Below are 24252 nucleotides of genomic sequence, written 5' to 3' on the forward strand. Positions count from 1 at the left end.
CCAAGTGGAGAAATCAGTCCTCTTTGTTTACTTAACTTTTAAAGGGGAAAACCATCTTTGTATAGTTCATCAAGAGGGACCTGTGTATCTTCTGCATGGGGACTCCTGTTAGCCAGGGCAGGATTCTTCATGAACAACCAAGGGATGGGCTGTGCAGCCAATGCATTATATTGGTCCTTGGGACAGAAGCAAAGCATATCCTGGTTAAAGTTTAGTGTGGACTACAGCAGGAGTACTGTTCAGGTAAGGGTCTGGACACCCCCACTAACTCACGAGGGTACGACTCTTGGGTGATGCTGTATGAGGGCTGGCATGGGGTGAAGTAGGAAGCTCCCTGGATGGTCTTCTCCTCTAGTGCATCAGCACAGCAGGGGACAGGAGTCAGCTCTCAGAGCACAATTTATTGATCCATTCACAATTTCCACTCTCTAAGATTTCGCAGCACTGTTTATACATAAGTGTCCCACACATCATACGATATCAATGCCCAGCTCTAACCACCATAGCAATGCTAGGAAAACTATTCACTAATTCTCTGAGGAAATCAGAGTTCAGGTCCTCACTAGCACAATCCCAGCAAGTGTGAATTGCTGCTCACCTGGCACAACTGTTTCCCTCCACATCCTTCTTAACCACACTCTAATATTTAATGCCATGTAACATCACCACCCAGTGGCCAAAGATATTCATTGCATCTAATATTTATCTAGATATTTTGGTTATCCAATTCACACTTCTATCTAAACTTGGAGAAGAACTGGCAAAAGAATTGAAGGACTTTTATTTCAGTACAGATCACCAGGGCCTGAACTGAGGGAGAGCCAGGAGGAAAAGATGCCCTGTCAAAATTTAAATATCTAATCTACTGTAATTTCATTTTAAAATAGACAACCTTTCCTCCTAGTTGGAGCCCTGATGGTATGATAAAGTGAATGTGGGGAGGAAGGAGAGATCTAGTGGGCTTCCCATCCAAGGATAGTTAGATTCTGTTTAAACATAGATTCATAGATTCATATATATTAAGGTCAGAAGGGACCATTATGATCATCTAGTCTGACCTCCTGCAAAAACAACGCAGGCCACAGAATCTCACCACCCACTCCTATGAAAAACCTCTCACCTATGTCTGAGCTATTGAAGTCCTCAAATTGTGGTTTAAAGACTTCAAGGAGCAGAGAATCCTCCAGCAAGTGACCCGTGCCCCATGCTACAGAGGAAGGCAAAAAACCTCCAGGGCCTCTTCCAACCTGCCTTGGAGGAAAATTCCTTCCTGACCCCAAATATGGCGATCAGCTAAACCCTGAGCATATGGGCAAGATTCACCAGTCAGATACCCAGGAAAGAATTTTCTGTAGTAACTCAGATCCCATCCCATCTAACATCCCATCACAGGCCATTGGGACTATTTACCATGAATATTTAAAGATCAATTAATTGCCAAAATCATGTTATCCCATCATACCATAAGTATGGTAGAACAGTAGAAGAGAAAAGGATCTTCTTATTTCCCTTCCTCTTGTAAATTATTCAGATTTGAGCAGAAGTAGATACTCTTGCCCATTACCCATATGGACATCATTAACACCTCATGATCTTACGTTGCTGATTTGTAAAGGGACCAGATACAGCACTATGAAAACTTAGCTTGTATCATGTCATAAATCAAACTGAACCCTCATGGAAAATCAAGACAAAAATTACTTTGCAAGCCATCTATTTGCCTTAGCATGTGGGGAACGTAGAGGAAATAAATGTGATGGGGCTTAAGGCATATTTTACAGCTTAGATTTCCATGCTGCCAAAGTGTGTTGGGTTTTTTTTTTTGAGGGGGTACAGGAGGGAGGGAAGGATTGTCATGTATCTGGGTGGATATTCCACTACAGAGGTAGTATATAACAGCTGTCAGGACAAGGAGGGCTTAAGTCAAAGCCCAATGGAAACAATGGATAGTCTGCCATTGACTGTACAGGGCTTTGGAATCAGTCCCTGGTGTGGTGGATAGGTATAATTTTTCCTCAACTTAAATCAAAATTAATGGCAAATGAAGCAACATGTGCACAACTTTCACCTCCTGCTAGTCCAGCAGGGGTTTGAGTGGAACCCTCCTATGTTCAGCAGAACCTAATGATTTATATGAGAAGAAGCAAACCTTGAATATTCTGTTAAATCTTCACTCTTGAGCCCTTCATTCCACAGGTTGGTTCAACTGGCACAACATAGTGATTTATGGTGAAGGCTTTGGCTTTTCCTCCCCTCGCAAGCTCTCACTGCAGTTTACATTATGGACCAGAATAGTAACAAATATTTGAAACGGCAACTATTTGTAGGAGTTTCTCCTTCTTCAAACATGATCTGAACCTCACGCTGCATGGAGGGGAGCCAGGAGAGAATGCTGCACTAAATGAAGTGGTGCTCGGAGGGTGCTAAATAAATGTAATTTTTCATATCCTGTTAGCTTTTCATATATCATTACTATCAGTTCAAAACCCCTCCACATGGCTGTATTTGTTATAACTCATTCTTTTCTCAAAACAGTGCAATGGAGTAAGGGTTGAAAGTTCTTTTCCCCACAGTTACAACAGAAAGCATAACATATGGAGTGGGTCACTGTCGTCTATAATGCTGAGTGTATTATACAGATCACAACCAACTGACTAGGGTAAGAGGAAGTCTGACCCAACATTTATAACAGTGTTTACAGGACAGAAGTTTCTTTGAATCACTGGGACCACAAGCCACTTCCAAGGGATAAGAATGTTATTTTGTTGGCGGGGATGGGGACCCTACAGTTTTTAACCCTTTGTTAAAACAATCATGCTAAAAAAGAAGAAGAGCATTGATTAGTTCCCCTGATTTCTTCCCTGGGAAGATTTATCGCAACATAGTTTTAAATTGAGAACATTTGTGATAATATTATGCAGGAGAGAGTTCTGGCTGTTTTTTGTACTCTCAGCATTGGTTTAACAAGTCATTAATGAGAGGGCCTAATAATACCTGAGGCATGACCAAGGTCAGTTATGATAGCTTACCAGTATCTTTATATTGCACTGAGTAAAGGGAAATGACACTATGAACCATTCTTTAACAGGGTGAGAAATGTATTATGTCTGATTTTCACCATCCTTCTTCAATGTAAGAGGAGTTGACTCACACTGTGCAGTAACTGATGTTCTTCGAGATGAGTATCCCTGTGGGTGCTCCACTTCAGGTCAAGATGCGTCCCAGTGCCTTCGATCAGAGATTTCTACAGTAGTATCCCTATGGGCTGTGCCTGCCTCTCGAGCTGTCAGTGTTTGAATAGCGTGTACACAGCCTGGGCTCCTCAGCTCCTTCTCTACAACGGAATGAATCACGAATTCCAAAGTAGAGGGGAGGAGGGCAAGTAGTGAAGCACCCACAAGGACACTCATCTTGAAGAATGTCAGTTACTGCCCAGGGTAAGTAACCTCCTCCTCTTCTTCGAGAGATGCTCCTGTGGGTGCTCCACTTCAGGTGACTGAAAAGCAGTATCCCTTAGGATGGTTGGGACTTCGGATGAGGCAAGAAGGCTGTTGACAAGACAGCTGTACCCAATCTGGTGTCAGATGCTGCAGTGTGGATGAGAGCATAGTGATTAGTGAAGGTAAGGTTCGATGCCCAGGTAGCTGCCTTACATATGTCAGACAGTGGGACATTACGGAGAAAGGCTGTGGAGGTGGAGACAGCTCTGGTAGAGTGTGTTCTAATTGACATAGGAGGCTGTATTTGCCTGAGTTGGTAACAAAGGCATATGCAGTCAGCAATCCATTTGGAAAGTCTCTGTGTAGAGACAGCATTTCCTTGTGAGCCCTGAGTAGTAGAGACAAAAAGTCTGGCGGTTTTCCTAAATGATTTCTTTTCTATCCAGGTAAAAGGATAATGCTCTGCAAACATCAAGAGAGTGCACTGTTGTTTCAAAGGCATAAGTGTGAGGTTTTGGGGAACATGCTGGGAGCTGTATAGGCTCACTGAGGTGAAAGGAAGAGTGTATCTTAGGTAAGAACCTTGGATGCGTTCGGAGTGTGACCTTATCACGGAAGAACGTGGTATATGGAGGGTCCACCATAAACGCCCCCATTTCTCCTACTCTTCTGGCAAACGTGATTGCTATGAGGAAGGCGGTCTTCATGGATAGGTGGAGAAGGGAGCAGGTAGCCATCAGTTCAAAGGGTGTATCCATCAGGATTTTGAGGACTAGGTGTAAATCCCAAGGTGCAGCAGGCGGTTTCACATCTGGGTATAAGGTCTGGATACCCTTCAGGAACCTTTTGGCGATTGGATGGGCAAAGACAGTTACATTGTCAAACTTATAGTGGAAGGCGGTGATTGCCACGAGATGGACCTTGAGTGAGCTCGTAGAAAGGCCAGATGTTTTGAGGTGTAACAGGTAATCCATTATCAGTGGGAGTGAAGCAGAAACTGGAGAGGTCTGCTTGTCAGCGCACCAAGATGTGAACTGTTTCCATTTATGCAGGTAGGTAGTGCGCATGTTGTGTGTTCTGCTGTGTACTTGGTCCAAACATGTTAACTCTGCATTAGAGAACCATTGATCAGCCAGGCCCTCAGGTGGAGATGTTGTATGTCGGGGTGAAATAGTAGTCCCCTACGTTGTGATAGGAGGTTGCTGAGTGAGGGAAGGCGAATGTTGACTGACATGCTCAGGAGGAAGGGGTACCACAGTTGTCTGGGCCACGATGGGGCTATGAGAATGATGTTGGCTCTGTCGGTTCATATCTTCTGAATTACTCTGTGCAATAGAGGCATTGGTGGGAACGCATACATGAGAGTTTCGGTCCAAGGGGGCATAAAGGCGTCTCCCCATGAGTGTTTCCCCAGGCCTGCTCTGGAGCAGAATGTCGGGCATTTTTTGTTTGTTGCTGTGGCAAAGAGATCCAGTTGGGGATAACCCCAGGTCTGGAAAATGTTGGAAAGAAGGGTGTCATTGAGTTCCCACTCGTGCTGTATGGGAAACGATCGGCTGAGCTCATCTGTGGTGGTATTCTGAGAACCTGGCAGGTATGAGGCAGAGATATGGATGTTGTGTTGAAGGCACCAGTTCCAAAGTTTTACTGCCTATGTGCAGAGGGAGTGTAAGCAGGCTCCCCCCGTCTGTTGACACAAAACATGCATGCAATGTTGTCAGTCATGATTCGAATTCAGTAGTTTTGGATGATGGGAAGGAAATGGAGGCAGGCATTGCGTACGGCCTGGAGCTCTAGCAAATTTATGTGAAGCTTGGTTTCTGAAGTGGCCCAGAGACCCTGAGTGGTGAGGTGGCCGATGTGTGCTCCCCATCCTGTGAGGGATGCATCTGTAGTGATGGTAATTGAAGGGGGATCTTGTCGGAAGGGAATTCCAGTGCAGAGGTTGATGGGAGAGGTCCACCAGAGAAGTGACTCCTTGACTTTCTGGGACATAGTTAGTAACCTATTTAGCCTGTGCTTGTTTGGTTTGTATACCATGGCTAGCCAACCCTGAAGGCATCACATGTACAGGCGAGCATTTGTGACCACAAATGTGCAAGCAACCATATGTCCTAAGAGCTGTACAGTGTCTCGGACTGTAGTCTGTGGGCTGGCACATATCTGGGTAATAAGGATGCCCATTGTGTGGAATCTGTCCTGGGGGAGAGATGCAAGACCAGTGGTGGAATTGAAGTGGGTGCCGATGAAGTCGATTTGTTGGGTAGGTTGTAAGGTAGATTTGTTTTTGTTTATTTGCAGGCCCAAGGTGCAGAAGCAGTGAAGGGTTGCAAGAGTTGCATGGTTTGCTTCTAACTGAGTGGGAGACTTGAGGCGACAATCGTCCAGGTAAGGAAATATGAGGATTCCTTTTTTCCTGAGATGTGCTATTACAACTGCTAGCACCTTGGAGAAGACATGTGGTGGGGTGGAGAGGCCAAACGGGAGGACTTTGTATTGGTAGTGTTGCTCTGCCTCAGCAAACCTGAGGAAACGTCGATGGGCAGGGTGGATAGAGACATGGAAATATGTGTCTTGGAGGTCGAAGGTTGAAAACCAATCTCATTGCTTCAGCATCGGAATTATCATTGGGAGAGTAATCATCTGGAATTTCTGTTTCTTGACTAACTTGTTCAAATGTCGAAGATCGAGGATAGGGTGCCAACTGCTGTTTTTCTTTTCTGTCAAGAAGTAGTGGGAGTAAAACCCTCTCCCTCTGTGTTGAGGGGGTACCTCCTTTATTGCTCCGAGATGTATGAGATGTTGTACCTCCAGACAGAGCAATTGTTCATGAGAGGGGTCCCTGAAGGGGGACGGGGTGGGAGGGTCAGTGGGAGGTAAGGAGAGGAAGGGGATGGCATAACCCAAATTGATAATTTCCAGGACCCATCTGTCCGCAGTGATGGTTTGCCAGTTGGCCAGGAACAGACACAAACAGCGTCCAAAAAAATGGTTGGTTGGAGTTGGCGCTGGAGGGGGTGCGAGGTTTTCTATACCCTCGACCAAGACTTCATATTTGTTTATTTGGGTTAGAAGGGTGGGTCGCCGTTATTTGCAGAGGGCGACGTCATTGGTTCCTGGGCCTATGTGGTTGTTGTTGTTGCGTATCATATTGTCTGAAAGGTGGTGTTGTGCAAAGGTATAGTAAAGCTATCATTGGTATGGCTGATATATATATTGTCTCTTCTTTGAGACAGGTGTTTGGATGCCAAAGGATTGGAGTGTGGCCCATGAGTCCTCCATGGAGTGAAGGACCTCATTGGTTGTAGAGGTGAAGAGCTTGTCTCCATCGAAAGGGAGATCTTTGACCGTATTCTGTATCTCCTTCAGAAAGGAGGAAGAAGCAAGCCATGAGGACCGCTGCGTGACAACAGCCGTGGCTGTGGATCTGGCCACTGCATCCGCAGCATCGAGGGTGGCTTGAAGAACTGTGTGGGAGATCAATTCGCCCTCGGACACCACTGATTTAAATTGTTGTCGTTTATCCTCTGACGCATCATCAATAAATTGCATTACCTTGGCATAATTTTTGTGGTCATATTTTGCTAAGAGCACTGCATAGTTCACTACTTTAAATTGCAAAGTGGAAGAAGAATACACTTTGCGATCAAACGAATCCAGTCTCTTGTTATCTTTGTCTGATGGAGTGGAGTGGAAGTGCTGGGATTCGTTTTTCTGATTGGCCACGTTGACCACTAGTGAATTAGGTGAGGGGTGCGTAAATAGAAACTCAGAACCCCTAGATGGGACAAAATATTTGTGGTCCAATCTCTTGCTAGTGGGTGTTATTGTAGCTGGGGTCTGCCAAATAGTTTTAGCAAGTTCCACAATGGCCCATTAATTAGTAGGGCTATTTTGGAAGAGGTCCTAGCTTGCAGGATGTCGGAAAGCTCGTGGTGTGTTTCAGGTACCTCCTCCAGGGTAATATTGAGCTCTTCTGCTACTCTTTGAAACAACTCTTGAAAGTGAGCAAGCTCATCAGTAGCGGGAGATGGTGGGGGTACCATGGCATCTTGTGGTGTTATTGCTATAGAAGAGGTATGCGGGGCAGTGTCCTCTGTAGAGGTGGTGGCCACTTCAGGTCTTATCTGGGTTTCAGTGTAAGCCAGCAGTGGGGAGGGTCTGACAGCTTTCCTCCTGGCAGCCCGTGGAAGACCTGAGTGTGGTGTGGTGTAGGTCCATGGGCCCCAGTATGGCCATTGCCCCAGGGGAGGGGGGCACAGGTGGTCCCATCCAGGGATTGCCATACCAGTGTGGATAGGCTTGAGGATATGGAGATCGTGCTGAAATGCATCTCTCAGGTGTGGGTAACTGACTCTGGGGAGAGTATTGAGAGGAAAACATCTGGTCATCATATTCCTCTTTCTCTTCCTTGTCTTCAGCCTCCCACACTTCATTGGAGGGGCTTGAAGGGGTAGGGGAGTACTGAAGGTAGGGTGCTAAAGGTCTTGGTGATAGACTGGTGCCGAGAAGAAGAGAGTCAGGAGTATGGGACACCCTTAATTCCTCTGGCTGTAAAAACTGCAGTGGAGCTGAGTGACCAGGAGTCAGTGCCGGGGTAGCTGGTGGAGGCAGTCTGCTGGGGCATCTGCTGGTGCACCAAAGGATGTCCCGGGGGCACAAGCTGGCTCCGTGGAGTAGGAGCCCCTGAGGTAGGCACTGCAAGGGAGGCTGGAGACCTCAGGGGGCTCAGTGTTGAGAGCGGCGGCTGTAAAAGCAGTGCCGCAAGATCAAAGGACAGTGCCGCAGCTTGTACTGTCGGCACTGCAGAAGCTCTCGGCACCGTACTGACAAAGGTGGCCGTAGGAGAGCTGAAAGAGGTGGGCAACTGGAAGCCCTGAGCCTCCACACCATGTAGCGGGGCAGCCAACTCACAGTCGGTGCCTGAGGTGCCTGCCGCGTGGAAGGTGCTGAGCCCCGGAGCCATAGTGAGCAGAGACCAGAGAGCCGGTTTTAACTTTTTCCCCGAGGAACAGCTCCTGAGGGGAGAGGAAGCTGGCCCTTCTTTTGCTTTTCCTTTGCCTCTGGAGGGTGTCACAGAGGTTTGCTGGCCAGGGTCAGATGCAGGTCTGAGGGAGTTTTCCAGAGCAGCATTTTAAGCCTGAGCTCCCTGTCCTTGAGGATCCGTGCTTTAAATTTGTTACAGTGGATGCATTTTTGGGGTACACGAGACTCCCCCAGACAGCGTACGCACTGTGAATGCCCATCCGAGATGGGGATGGCATCCTTACAGGAAGCGCATCTCCTGAAGCCTGGGGAGCCAGGCATGTCTGAAACCACGGAGGTTTTTTTTAGATTTTTTCTTTTTTTTTTCCTTTAAGAAATAAATGCAACAGCTAATGTAACTTATCTAAGTAGGAACTCTAATGACTGAAACTATCTAACTAAACTGAGCAACAAACTAACTAGCTAGTCTCAAAGAGCACTGCTGAACTCCGTCTCCAGCCGGCGAGGGCAGAGAAGGAGCTGAGGAGCCCAGGCTGTGCACACGCTATTCAAACACTGACAGCTCGAGAGGCAGGCGCAGCGCGTGCGCAGCCCGTAGGGGAACTGCTGTGGAAACCTCCGATCGAAGGCGCTGGGACGCATCTTGCCCTGAAGTGGAGCACCCCCAGGGACATCTCTCGAAGAAGAACCTAAACTATCAGACATGCTCAGTTGATCACAGGATCAAGAACATTTTACATTTACTGTCTATATGGCCCTTAATCCCAAGTCACTTTACCAACAACTGTCTATGCATCCTACACCACCTCTGGAGTGGCAACCACATACTTTTAGGGTGCACAACAGAGCAGGGTGGACATCTTTGGTCAAACATACTATGAGAAAACCCACACTGATATAAGAGTTTCCATGGGATTAGAAATAGACTCAGGAGAGAGATCTGGAATTTGAAAACCCCACTGAGGGGTGTTTGGAGGCAGGTTCGTAATTCTTCCCCCTCTCTAAATGTCTATGGAGAACAGACATGATTTGGGTTTGAAGGTCACATCTGAAAGATCCAGATTCAATGAACAGCATGGAATTGTGTTCTCCTTGGAAGAGACGAGCTATTCCTGAAGGGATTTGAACCCACTGACTTTAGGAGTGTCAGACATTATGTTTAGACCCAACTTCTTGCTAATATTTAAAGAGTTTTAAACAATTTTGTTTAATGTTTTTTTAATGCACATGGCTTTAGGCTCACTGCAATTATAAGCATCATTAGACAAAAAGTTACTACTTTTATTCTAAGCAAACACACTACTATGTTGCAATTGATGTCACAGCTTTTTTCATGTATTTGAGTAATTGGAAACTGAAAATCACAGTGAGCTTTAGTCCTGATATCTGCTAACACTAACATGCTGCAATGAAAACAACATGCCTCAAGCCTGCACTTACTTTCTACACATTTTGAAGTCGAGACTATTAAAGCCTGAATCTATCCTCATGTGTGCGTGCCCCTTTAAAAGAGACTAGGAACTGTTGACCCGAAAGGTTTTGTTCAAAAAAAAGCTTAAGCATCAAATCCCAAGTGTTCTGAGCCCAGGGGTCTTGCGTCTACTTTCTGTCAGCACAGCCAGCACCCTATACCGGAAACCTACTGACCGCTATGCTTACCTACCTGCCTCAAGCTTCCATCCAGACCACACCACACGATCCATTGTCTACAGCCAAGCTCTACGATACAATCACATTTGCTCCAACCTCTCAGACAAAGACAAACACCTACAAGATCTCTATCAAGCATTCTGACAACTACAATACTCACCTGCTAAAGTGAAGAAACAGACTGACAGAGCCAGAAGAGTACCCAGAAGTTACCTACTACAGGACAGGCCCAACAAAGAAAATAACAGAACGCCGCTAGCCATCACCTTCAGCCCCCAACTAAAACCTCTCCAGCGCATCATCAAGGATCTACAACCTATCCTGAAGGATGACCCATCACTCTCACAGATCTTGGGAGACAGGCAAGTCCTTACTTACAGACAGCCCTCCAACCTGAAACAAATACTCACCAGCAACCATACACCACACAAAAAAACCCACAACTCAGGAACCTATCCTTGCAACAAAGCCCGTTGCCAACTGTATCCACATATCCATTCAGGGGACACCATCATAGGGCCTAATCACATCAGCCACACTTTTAGAGGCTCGTTCACCTGCACATCTACCAACGTGATATATGCCATCATGTGCTAGCAATGCCCCTCTGCCATGTACATTGGCCAAACTGGACAGTCTCTATGTAAAAGAATAAATGGACACAAATCAGATGTCAAGAATTATAACATTCAAAAACCAGCCGGAGAACACTTCAGTTTCTCTGGTCACTCGATTACAGACCTAAAAGTGGCAATTCTTCAACAAAAAAACTTCAGAAACAGACTCCAATGAGAGACTGCTGAATTGGAATTAATTTGCAAACTGGATACAGTTAACTTAGGCTTGAATAAAGACTGGGAGTTGATGTGTCATTACACAAAGGAAAACTATTTCCCCATGTTTATTTCTCTCCCCCCACCACCCTCACTGTTCCTCAGATGTTCTTGTCAACTGCTGGAAATGGCCCACCTTGATTATCGCTACAAAAGGTTTCCCCCCACCCCGCTCTCCTGCTGGTAATAGCTCACCTTACCTGATCACTCTTGTTACAGTGTGTATGATAACACCCATTGTTTCATGTTCTCTGGGTATATAAAATCACCCCACTGTATTTTCTAATGCATGCATCTGATGAAGTGAGCTGTAGCTCACGAAAGCTTATGCTCAAATAAATTTGTTAGTCTCTAAGGTGCCACAAGTACTCCTTCACTCTGGAGAAAGTGCTCTTTGTTGCTGAGGAAAGCCCTTGTTATTCGTTTGTATTTTGTAAATTAATACTCCTAACAATGAGACAATAGAACAGTTAGGCATTGTGCAGGCAGATGCTGCCAAGGTACCTCATTTCCAATCTATTGCACTCCCTGCCATTCTGCATCTCCCCCAAGCAGAGCAGTGCCTAGTTTATGATGCGTACAAATATACCAAAGGCCAAGAGGAGACTTCCACTAATTAATATTAAGATGCTTCTCTTGACCTCTTCCTTAGTAAGAGAGGGGAGACCGTAATGTCCAACATATGATGTTCTATTAAAGGTCATGTTGTGATAGGAATTAGCTTTCAAATGACCTGCCTACCCTCCATCTACTTCAATGAATCATGATGGGAAGCTGGACAGGATAGATTTAGAGAAGTACATGAGCAATTTAAGCTTCAGTAATTTAGAGGAGAGAATTTGGAATGAGAAGAGCCCATTGTATGTATTTATTTACATAGGGCCTTTCCCAGTCTATGCACCATAAAAGCGACAAGAAACAATGGTTAAAACACCTTCCAACAATAATCCCCCTAATTCAGCCAACACACCCTATTCACCTCCAACAGAAACCTTGAAGTAAAAAATCCCAGGCTTCATCAGAGCAAGGAGGGAGCCCATTCCAAAGTTAAAGACCTGTCACTAAAGTCTCCTGCCACCAGCACCCTGCCATCCAAAGAGATCAGAAGGGAATTTTTTTCTGTACATATATAGTAAAGAAAGAATGATGGTTTTTCTTTGCTGATAGGTTTCCATGACAGATACTGCTACTCACTGTACTTGCTGATTTCCAGGGAAAAGATTGCTCTGTTCACACAGCCCCCTTTTTTATATTTCCAAACTGTAGGTCTAGTTGCAAAGAAGAGATGGAATCTTGCTGAAGATTTCATTCCCTCTCTGTTTGTCACCATTGTAAACCAAACAGATTTAACATGTACAATAGGAAAGTGAGAAGGGAAAGAGAAAAGTTCAGCCATAGGTGAAAAATAATGTGACACCATTCAGAGAGACCAGTCCATAATTTAAGTGGCCAAATTAAACAATACACAATAAGGGCTGCACAGGCCCTCAGATTCCAATGTGCAGGTCTATAAACTCCTTGTGGGGAAGGGACATCTACTCCCAGTTGTCTTGTTTAACTTGGACAGCAAACCTGACATAGCACAGTTGAAGTTTAATATGTTCCTGGACCAGATAACAGCTGGTTGTGCACCTACAACTTACAAGTTATGCACTTACAAGATATAAAGGAGTGACAAACTCCTCATGAGAAATAATGGATGCAGGCCCTCTGATTTCATTAGGAGATTTCCAAACATGATGGCACCTTATTTGTTCTATTTGCCAATGTTTCCTGTTTATTACCACTGGGCGGTATCACACCCTCAGTTTTTAAGCCAAAATTTAGGCTGCTCCACTGTGCTCCATCCTAGGAAGTTTGTCTTAAAAATCAAAGGGAGTTATAGCCCTAGGTCATTGTCTTATGCCCAGAGATAGTGAGATTGTTTAAAGAAATATATACCAAAGATATTTTTAATTGCCCTTTTTTTCTGCCAGTGCCATACAAAGTAAAGGAAAAATTTTTTTGAAAGGATTTATATTGACTTCATTTCTTGTATCCTTTTCATGCTTTCTAGATATTTCCCACCAGGCTCTTGGTTTCTCATCTGGAAACAGGACCTGATTCGAAGGCCCACTAATGTAGTCTTCAGTGGATTTAGGGTCAGGGCCCAAAGTGAGCTCTTCCAGAATTGCTGGTAATAATAATGGGCTTATTTCTGCAGGCCACACCTAGTCAAAGCACCTGTTTACTTCAATAGAAGGACTTTGGAATCAATTTAGCACTGTGATTTTCAAAGGAACCTAAGGGAATTAGCTGCTGGGCCCTTAACTTCTTAAGGCTTTATTGAAAATCACAGCCTAGATTTATAGACTCTTTGGTTCCCCAAAGGAACCCACAGTAGTGGGACATCACAACTCACATCTATAACCGCCCCCCCCCAAATCTACCCCAAACTCAGTGTGCTTAAGCCAATAACTTTCACTTCGTTTTGACACAAAACAATAAAATCAGCCCCAATAAGTTTGGCTCAGAAGGCTAGCAAGCTTTTCAAGTAAAAGTAGATGGCATTTCTAGCATATAATGGATTCCAAACCCAGCTATGTTTCACTGGCATTGGGGTTTTGCTGTGAACATCTCACACAGCTCTTTTCATTAATCACTGAGGTAGCAGACATTTTTTCCTTTCCATAATCCCAATCAATAGATGTGTGCAATCACTAAAGGGTTAACATCAGTGGAGCAGCCCTATTGTGTGCAGGGGTATATGCTGTATCTTTTATAAACACAGCAGCACTAAAGAGGTGAGCCTCATGCAGTGAGCATCCAAGGAAGTGCTCCTTTCTTTAATACCCCAAACCACAGGAACCTAAAACCAGCCATACAAACCAGTCAGACAAAAGTCCATCTAGCTCAGTATCCTGGATCCAGCATACTAGAGCTTCAGGGGGAATGTACAAAACAGGGCAATTGTAGCAATTATCTTCCACTCCAGGTTTCTGGTAGTCAGAGGTTTAAGGTCATCCTGAGCATGGGGTTGCATCCCTGATCTTCTTGGCTAATAGCCACTGATGGACCTATCCTCCATGAACTTATCCACTTATGCTTTTGGCCAGCAAAGAGTTGTTTGTTGTGCATTGTGTGAAATCTTAGGGTGCAATCAGATGGAAAAGGAATGTTTGGGATGACAACCAAGCTCGTAGTCACATATGAAGTGTTGGGAGATTTGTTTATGGTCAGAGAAGTATCTGTAGTCATAGGGATTGAGTGAGCCTATTAAACACTATCATGACTGGAGTAGCCGTGTAGAGCTGCTCTGGGAGGGGCTAAACCCCATGGTCTATCTCGGTAATGGGCAGAAACAGAAGCCTACATCTGAACATTGCTAATCTTTGGGGTGAGCAGGCTATCTAAAACTCCATCCAGATCTGAACTTGGACCTCAGGCCCATGATTATTGTGAAGCAAAACTGGTGATTTGGGGCGCCTTCCTATGCACAACTGATGAGCTCAGTTTGATATTATGAACTCGACAACTCACTCCACCCCTCAATGTGCAGTAAATCAGCCATTGGCTGACACTGACCCTGTCACCTATTACGCTTCCTGTCTGGAAGAAGCTACAGAACAAACAAATGAAGTCATTAATATTAAGAACTGTGCTCTGGCAGGAAAATGGGTGTGCTAAGGAAGGTGACTGAGCTGGAAGAATCCAGTTATTCCAGATGGTCTGCACAGAAGAGGGTTGGAGGAGTGGAAAAATCCCCAGAAGGGGAACAAACAAACCAGGTGTTAGGACTGGTGTTTAAAAACTCAGATGATGAGAGACTCTGGGAATCACAAAGGGCCATACTTTCTGAGAGAGAGAAGACCATTTGACAGCTGCACCAGCCGAAGCTGGTCAGAAAAAAGAGAATATATGCTCTGGGGAGAAGCCCTGAGCTGGAGGAACAAGGTCCAGGAAAGGGGATTAGAACCCTGAAAGGACACTAACCTAAATCCCAAAGAACATTCAAGAGTGGAAAGGAAACTGAGGCAGGGAATGGTGTTTATTGTTTTGCCCACACACATATATCTCTTGTGCTGACTAAAGTAAAGAGTGAATGTTTTATAAATCCTTCTGCAAAGTCTGTGTCCTATTTCGCCTCAGCTATCACATATTCCTGAAGGGTTAAACTATAAGCTGGAGTACCTAAAAGGATGGAGCCCTTGGAAAGCTGTGCTTAAGTTACTAGGGAGTCTTGGGGCTTGAGCAGCTGCACCATGGTCCAGCTTCCAAAAAGGGACACCAGTCAAAGAATCTGTAACCAGGGAGTGAGCCTAGGGGCCATATATAGAAAATGCCTAGAGCCTACACGGACCAAAAGGGAGCTAAAAGTGCTGGGATCCAATCACATCAGCCTGGTGAGCGTCCGGCAGGAGGAGCTAAATCAGGGCCATGACAAAAACTATTTGAATGTTCTCACTTAACAGAGTTTTGTGTAACCTCTGGGAACAACTACACTTTCTCCTCTGGAATGACCCTTCTAAATCCTTCCATTGACATCCGAGGAAGGAGAATGGTACTTATAAGAAATCTTACAAGTGGTAAGTGGGATAAATACTGTGTAAATCTCTTCTCTTTCTCTGCAGAGGTTAAGACAAGCCATTTATGTCAGCAGTGGACAGTTCTACCATCAACCCACAAAGCTTCCTAAAGAAAAATATTTATAAAGCCAATTTAAGTAACTAGGACATTTATTACTGTCATGGCCAATAGAGCTTGTATTTATTTTATGAACAGAATGTTTTATTTAACTGCAGAACTCGTCTAGCATCTCCCACCAGTGGAAATAATAAAGATTATTTCATATGAGAGTAATTGCAGCTGTTGAGCAACAGGCTACCTATGTCCTGAAGAGAGGGATAGAAGTACTTTTAATCAGAAGTAGAGATAATCAGCTCTTTCTAGAGTGCAGAACCATCTATTTTAATTCTGGCTAAGTAATTTTGAGGCTCAATAAGTGAAATATCACCCCGATGTAAGTTCACAGCCCATTGTCTGCATGTGACTTTGTTCCGGGACCTGTTGGCTTTTCCTGGATGGTGTCTAAGCAGAAACAACGATTTGAAAGTCTCAGCAAGATGAGTTCTTGTTTCATCAATGTTCAGTGGGGAAAGCTACATTGTGCAACATTTATGCTGCTACATCTTCTGTCCCAACAGAGTCTGCTCTATCCAAGAAGGGTTTCACCCAGGGGGGAAAGCTAGTGGTTTGTACCACAGTTCTCACCTGGGGGCCTACTGGAGGTGGACACCTTTAAATTACAATCAAGTCTCCATAGGAGCCCCTTTGGTGAGAAATCTACTGAACTCAGTTGGCTGCCCTGGCCATTTTGTACAGTGAGGTTCACAGGTGCTGTGTGCCCACTGTGACACAGCCATCCAATTGTTTTTTCAACTGCTGGAGACCCTGTGGGGTGGTCTGCCAGGACAGGATCCTGGGTGATAGAAAGCCCATCAGGAGGTAGTAGGTTCCCATTCAGTGGGCCTTTTCATTTGAATAAAAAAAGTCTTCCACTGACATCTTACATGTTCTGGGCAAATTTCTCACTCCCAGGAGGCTGTGGGACACTGGGAAGAGGAAGAGGTGCATTGCCTGAGGGACCTGCAGGTATACAGCATCCATTGGCACTGATGAGAAGCATGCTGGGAAGTGGCTCTTGCTACACTCTATTCAGTTCTTCTGATGAAGAAGGGCTGTGGTCTAACCCAAACATACCTTCTGGGTTAGCCACCCTGATCTGCTCTGTCGCCCTCTCAGCACCAAGCAATCCAAGAATGGCTATCCCTCAGGCAGGAGGAGGGAACGCATGGTTTGCCACCCCTCCCACATCCCTCTCTCTGCCTGGGGCAGTGAGGGGTGAAATTTCACATCAGACAGAAAAAGCAGGAAAGTCCCTAGCAATTCCAAACTAGTGGCAGTGGAGGCATGGATGAGCACAAATCCACCTGAAAACCAACGGGTATGTACTTGACATAGCTCAGCTATGCCTCCGCTGCCACTACCTTTAGCATCTCAGCTACACTGCTACTTATACTCGTGCTAACTCAATGAGAGCTAGTGCGTGTATGTGTACCTGAATCACACCCCTTTCTCTGTAGTGTAGGCCCAGCCTCAGTCAAGGGAAAGGAAGTGAGAGTGCCCGCTCCCACATCTCCCCCTAGCAGGAATCGCCAAGCTGAAAGGTCAACATGGCCCTGAGTTTAAAATTCAGGATCATCCACAAAACTGTTAAATCAGAAGAAGGTAGTGTTATGATAATGAAATCTGACCTCAGGTTCAAAGAGGACAAAGTTCAGTGCAAGGACGGGGAAATCATAAGTCCAGCTCCCTCTCTGCATGCTGACAGGAATAATGTGCTTTCATAAGTAAAACAGTCAGAAGTGCCAGAATATACACTGGAAGAAAGGGAGTAAGAAGATGCCAGTTTTGCAGTCACTTCTCAGACCTTAACCACACGATTCTAGCAATATGGATACAGAGATAACAATGCTCATTTGGACCTGTTAATATACAGTGTAAGAACTTGGATTGTAAATGATTTTTACACTGTATCTGTTACTTTTAATATCCAATAAAGACTTCTTGTGAAGAAAGTAAAGGTCTGATGTACTCCAGTTACTCCTTAAATTAATCTCAACTGCATCACTTATTGCTATTCTTTATCTTCCATGGCGCACGAGCTTAACATCTGGGAGAGGTTCTTTCCCTCTATATGGAGATGCTTTCGCTATCAGGTACATATTTGAATGGTTGCCAGTATGGTAATTTGCAATCGGCATGTGGTCTAATAAATATATGAGAGGAATTCTGGTGTCTCTGCAAACTGTACCGATGGCTTTCTTGTACTGTAACAGCATGATGGGGGGCTGTGAACATCACAATGCAATCTGAATCCAGAGCCTCTGCATCCAGATATGCAGGGGAAGAATTCTGATAGCTCAGTAGTAGGAACAACAAAAACCCTCCTTACATTTTACCTTTCTAAATATATATCTTTGGGAAATTGCCTGTCTTGAGTAGCTGCCCATTTAGAAAATGCCTCTATCTTCCATGCTCCTCACATAACTAACACAACGGAGGAGAATGGACCCCAAGTCTTAGCATGGGTTGCATATGCTGAAGCTTCAGTGCTAACCATCCAAAAATGTTATAGTACCCTGGCCACCCTAGTCTTAGATTACGTACTGGTGATCTCCAGGCCTTTTCCGAAATCAGCTACACTAAAACTAATTTGCACAGTAGGTTAGACACACAATGTCTGTCTATGAGCTGTTTGCCAGCTATTCAGTTTGACTATTTGCACTATGTGATTGGTCACCTAAGTCACATGCTATTTCAACCAACCAGCTGGAGAATTTAAAATTTGTAAATATAAAAATGAAAACGTGCCATGTTATTTGCTCTTGGTCATGAGCACAGTCCCTAGTGTACATTCAGGAATACCTTTGCTTGCGTAGAAATACATGTGCACTAATGAGTAGGAATGGCTATTTGCCATACAACCAACCACCTTGTCATCTGAGCAACATTTAAGAGGACATGAACATACAGCTGTCAGCTGTTTGGCATTTGATAGAGTGTTTGCAAGCACTGTTTTTACAGGACTCAGCCAGCTCTATTTCAAAACATTTGTGTATACTTTGAAACAAAACATGAAGGCAGAAAAGCTCAGGGATAGAATTTCAGGGACTTATCTTGGATTATAGTAAATACATTTTGGAAGCTGATTTAGCTGTAGTATGGTGGTCATTCTTAAAAGCATCTCAGTTTTGCCTTGGCTTGATAGATACCAATTAAGCTTATTACAAGGAATACTTAGGAGATACTACAAATGCTGAGGTATGGTTAATTATCTGCAGCAAAACTGGAAAACTTAAGGCAACCACCATGCAGATGGGACTAGAATCCTTGATCTGAACAGACCTTGACAGTGGGAAACTTTGCAACAGGAAGCTCTGCCTCTAGAATTAAGTGTTTACAGTGCAGTATAAGCATTCTGTACAGCTGCTCAATCCATTACATGTTTCTTGCTTATAATTCTTTTAAGAAGAGTTCTGCTCTCAGAAAGTAAAATCTGGCTTTTTTTCCTTATGAGTAGATGTAAATGTCAGGATTTTGGTCCTGTCCAGACAGGAAAGCAACCTTTCTCTGAGCAGTGCAATGGGTTTGTGTGTGAGAGAGTTGAGAATTTCCCATTTTTGGCCAAAAAAATCCATAGGAATATTTTTTCACCTGAGAAATGTAAGAGGATTTTTCACATGATTCCAGAAGAGAACCGAATGTAGACGTCAGGCAGTAAAGTAGGACTCCTGCAAGGTGTAGGATCAGACAGGCTTTCAATGGGAGTTTGACCATGAGCCTGTTCCTGATAGGTGCTTGGCACTTAAACACTCCCTCTGATTATTTTCTAAGCGTACATCTACACCATAAATGAAAGTGTGATTGCAGTGCTGGCAGACATACCCAGACTAATTTTGATCTAGCTAGCACAGGTAACAATAGCAGCGAAGATGTGGTGGCACGGACAAGCAACCCAAGTACATACCCAGAGTCTCTAGTGGGGTTGTACTGGGGTGGTTAGCCCACATCGCCACATTCTCACTACTGCTTTTATCCACGCCAGCGAGATTAAACCTAGAGCAGGTATGCCTACCTGCACTAGAATCACACCTCCTTGTACCATTACTTATATCCTTCAAGACAGCCATCTAACTCTAACAGAGCAACACAGTGTTATATTGTGAAGATATAGTTGTGTAGCACAGTGGTGCTTCCACTGTATGTAGAATGAGCAGATATTTATGTCAGCATTTGCAGGATGTGCAACCAAAGGATAATGGATCAAATCCTCTGCTGATGTGAACTGATGTAATGCCATTGGCTTCAGAGCTCCTAAATTCAGCCCCAGATATGAACTTTTAATGGCCAGATCCAAACAACCTCCAACTATGTGTAAGGATAAGGGCTGGCTGCAAAGCTCAGATTTGTCATTTCTGATCTTTCCCACAGCTTTTGACCCAGGCTTTTAATTCAGCTCCCTCCCTAACGACTGAAGGTTATAATAGCTCTCCTAATACTGGGTTTGTGATGTTGTGAGAAATAAGCCCAATGAGAGTTCCAGTTTGTCTTACTAATCTTCTGATCCTTTATTGCATGTTTTGTTCATTTACCTAAATGCTACTCTTACTGTTGCAATTCCCAGATTTAAGGAATTAAAAGTAGCCATGTTTGCCTTATTACTAATTTTAGTCAAGCTTCCCTTTGTCATTTACTCTGGCTGCCTTCACACTTGTTCTGTCTGGACTGCTCTTGAGAGAGTTAGTGCAGGTCCACTGAAACTGACTAGAAGAGATTAAATTTGTGACTCAGAACCCTAACAAGGGACTAAATCCGGAAGCTCTTAATCAGTCCATACACAAATTAACATCCACGGCAGTCAGGGGAGAGTCAAAGCTGAGTAAGGGGGATTTTTTGCACCATGCAATTAGAAATTGGGCCAATTGCCATAAAAACAACCTTAACATTGCCTTATAATGCTGGATTGATTGTGAAAAATATCACCATGTCCCATTCCTCGATTTTACAGTCCAAGAAGAGAGCTCTGGAGAGGATTAGCTTCATATCATCTGTGTTTACATAGAACTTTTACTTCAAACCTGACAACTTCGAAGTCAAAGTTCTGGGAGAAACTTGCCCTATTTGTCTACCTAATATAATTTACGTCCTCTAAACAATCATGCATGTTTTATTGCTATAGACTGTCAGGTTGGTAACCCAAAAGTCAGGCTCCCTTTCTTAAAAATAATGCTTTCTAATAACAGCAGTGTTCTTTGAAGAGGCGTTATATAGAGTACACTTTACAAGCATTGATTTTATTTTACTGTGTGACTCCCACTCCCTGTTTAGAGTGTCAGAATTCAACATGTCTCTGCATTATCAAGTAATCATTTAGAGGCTGTGCACAGAAAATAGGATGTAAGAGATTTTGCAATATAACATCTGACAGAATTCCAGATTATGCAACTACTCTTATTACATACTTGTCTGACACGAATAAGTGCTGAATGCCCATGTCATGTGTAGAGATCAGTTCATCAGAGATTATAAAACCACAGCACAGTTGATTCCAAGCAGTTTCTTGGTGCTTGGGAAACTCCTCATTGTGAATTAACATTCACATTTCCTGACAATTATGACTGTAAGAGTCTGATATGCCAATGCCTCCAAATCAGTAAAGTGTCTTCAAAACTTCAGCAAAAGGACAAGCAGTTTAAATATTTAGAGGTAGAAACTCAGGCAGAGTACTTGAGATTCTGCAAATTGATGCCCATGCTGAATATCAATCTAAACATCTACTCGGTCACATAGGTGAAAAAGCAACAGCCAGGGCTATAGGGCCATTACCACCTAACCTTCTGCAATGACATACCAGTGCAACACATAATTTTAAGGCGCCTCTTCCACTGGAATAGGGGCACATACATTTTCATTTTCTGCCACTTCCACCGCTTGAATAAGAATAAGTATCCCCTGTGACTGACCTGATAAGCGTTTTTCTCTCACGCTCTTCCAGAACACATCCCATGCTTTGTTGGTTGAGTCCTTGATATGCTCACTGAAGGATCTCCTCAAATGAGATTTCCCTGGGTATGCCATCCCGGCTAACAAATCCACAGAGGCAATATTAGCCCATTAAGATCCAACAGCCTGAAAAAAAAAACCCAGCAGACTGAGAACTCAGTTCTCCCAGCTTTCTCTTCTTAGACTGGACAGGAAAAGTTACTCTCTAGGAAAAGTCTGCATGTAATTTGTTAACACCCCTCTTGGAATGAGAAAGAGAGAGAGAGAGCCCTCCTTCCAAACAATCTGGGGTCAGGCAGTGCTGTAAAGGAAATAGCAGCCCACTTGGGTCCTCTGTGCCTCAGAGCAAAATGCAGTTCTGCATCTCAGCAGCCACATTTTATAAACAGACTTGATGGTCTGCCATGCAAAGCAATAAATAACAAGTTAGGCAACAAGGCGTCACTTGGAACAGGAATGAAATGTTAGACAATGCAATGTACCTTGAGTTTCCAGCTTCTTTGCATTAACTGTATGGGGAATGCCTCATCATTTCCAGGTTCCTTCTTGTAGTTGCTTTTTATGTTATATGTGCATGGTAGCGCTCGTGCCTGCAGTTTTCTTCACTATGTTGCAATTGTTTATTTGGGCTGCATTTTTTTTTAACTATTTGAAACAAAGAGTCCAGTTTCCCCAATTTCATAATGGGAAGTTTCTCCTCTAGTATCAGCTCAACCTCACTGAGGGCCTGATTAAAAGATTCTCATTGACTTCAAAGGACTTTGGATCAGGCCCTAAAGTTCTGATTAATTAATTACCCTACTTACCTACCTAGAGCAATACTGCTTCTCACACAACTACTATCTAAAGGTACTTAATGGCCTCCATTATCTAGTATCTAAGATACTTATTGCTCCTCTGATGAGTGGTAGCAGGTGTCCAGGGCCTTGCAAGTAGGCTTTTCAGCCATACAGATTTTGGGTATATTTTAAGTGTAACTTGTTTAACTGTAACTTGTTTTATTTACACACATACACCAGTCCTGGAGCAGAGGTGGTCACAAACAGCTTGCAGGAAACCCTTCTTTCAAGAAGCTCAGCCAAATAACAGTGCCTGATACCCTGGGAGCAACTGTCTCTGCCATTGCCCAAGGATTGACTTTGCTGCTACTTGCACAGCTCCCACAACCTTGCATAGCAAAACTAACACCCACAAGATCTTTCAAAGACTGAATATTTGCTAAGGAAAAGAACGTGAAGTTTATGTAACAGCATCTCCTGCTAGGGCAGCAGTGCCTGAGTTCGTCACCATAGGCCCTTGAGGTAGGGAAGTGATATTTATGCCCATTTTACAGATGGGGAATGAAGGAACAGAGAGACTAGGTGGCTTGTCCATGATCACACAGGCAGACTGTGGAAGAGCAGGAAATTGAATCTGGGTCAGTCAAGTTCCCATTTAGAATCCCATTTAGAAACCACTGGACCAGATTGCCAAAAAGGATAGACTTTGCCCTGGAGACTGAACTAGTAAAATGGGGTCCCTCAAGGTCAGGGTTGAAGCGGTGAGGAAACTTGCCCTGTAACTGACCTTTTCTGGAGTTAATCTGCCTTCAGGCCTGTTTGCATCTCAGTTTCCATGTCACTTGGCACTTTTCACAAGCAATTAACCTGGTAATATAAAAGTGATCAAATCAGTTCTCAGTAAGACCAGAATAACCTAGTTGCTATTAGTGTTGCTGAGCAGAACCTGGTCAACTTTTAGTTTTATACTGACATAGGTAGCTAGAATATATCCTGGACAAGTTTTATTGGCATGCATTTGGGATGGCTGTATTACTCATGAATGGTGATGTTGCTCATGAGTTAAGCGGCTCATCCCAGAAGAGAGCAACAAAACTTCCACAACTCACCCCAGTGTCACATACATTGCATGTGATATATTACAGAAAAACACTCCTAAAATAGCTCTGAGGCTCTGTTTTAATTGATAACTATTTCTTGTATCCATTCCTATCAAGAGCCTAACTGCACAGAGTTCAGAAGGAGCCATAAAACCTTTGAAAAATATCTAAACTACATCTAATACTGAAAGCACAAGACTGTTCCTTATAGCTGTGTCACTTGTCTAGAAAAAGCTGTTTTTGGCCTATCCTGGGCTCTGGACAGGGATAATTTCCAGGAGGAGGAGAGTGGAAGAGGAAGCATGTCTGCTGAGGGTTTGTTTGAGCCATTTGAGCCTGCCCAAGGGTTTATAACAGGGGTTCTCAAACTGGGCATTGGGACCACTCAGGGGGACGTGAGGTTATGACCTGGGGGGTCGCGAGCTGTCAGCCTCCACCCCAAACCCCGCTTCACCGCCAGCATTTATAATAGCGTTAAATATAAAAAGAAGTGTTTTTAATTTATAATGTGGGTCACACTCAGAGGCTTGCTGTGTGAAAAGGGTCACCACTACAAAAGTTTGAGAACCACTGGTTTAGAACAATAGACTAGCTCTCAGGGATGATAGACAGCAGTTTTCACCCAAAGATGCATGTGCAGTTGCACAGATTTGCATTATTAAACACATCCAGGCGTAGATTATCTCCAGATAAATAGTCTTTTAAAAACCTGCTTTGGAAGTAATACAGCATATGCATCCACTATGTGAAGCTGTGCATTCTGAAACATGTACTTCACATGGGCATCGGTATATTAGCCTTATATCAGAAGCAGCACTATACAAAGGGCATATCCCAAGCTCTAACTGAGTGTCGATGA

The 24252-nt window shown here is 43.9% G+C and overlaps 1 protein-coding gene across 5 annotated transcripts in view; it reads right to left on the bottom strand.

The window, feature by feature from the left end:
• The window catches only part of LOC140915737 (rho GTPase-activating protein 7-like), a 171297-nt gene that overhangs the window by 130359 nt on the left and 16686 nt on the right, over positions 1 to 24252 (bottom strand). For 3 of the 5 annotated variants that reach the window (XM_073355940.1, XM_073355939.1, XM_073355941.1), the window contains 2 exons: positions 23081 to 23160; positions 21475 to 21640 (listed from right to left, as the gene is read on the bottom strand). In XM_073355940.1, coding sequence (XP_073212041.1) covers positions 21475 to 21589 — 115 coding nt within the window. In that variant the 5' untranslated portion in view covers positions 21590 to 21640; positions 23081 to 23160. Of the gene's footprint in view, positions 1 to 21474; positions 21641 to 21996; positions 22068 to 23080; positions 23161 to 24252 lie in introns of those variants that run through there. The other 2 variants (XM_073355943.1, XM_073355942.1) reach the window with 2 other exon arrangements.

This window comes from Lepidochelys kempii, chromosome 8, assembly GCF_965140265.1.
Source record: "Lepidochelys kempii isolate rLepKem1 chromosome 8, rLepKem1.hap2, whole genome shotgun sequence".
NCBI lineage: Eukaryota > Metazoa > Chordata > Testudines > Cheloniidae > Lepidochelys > Lepidochelys kempii.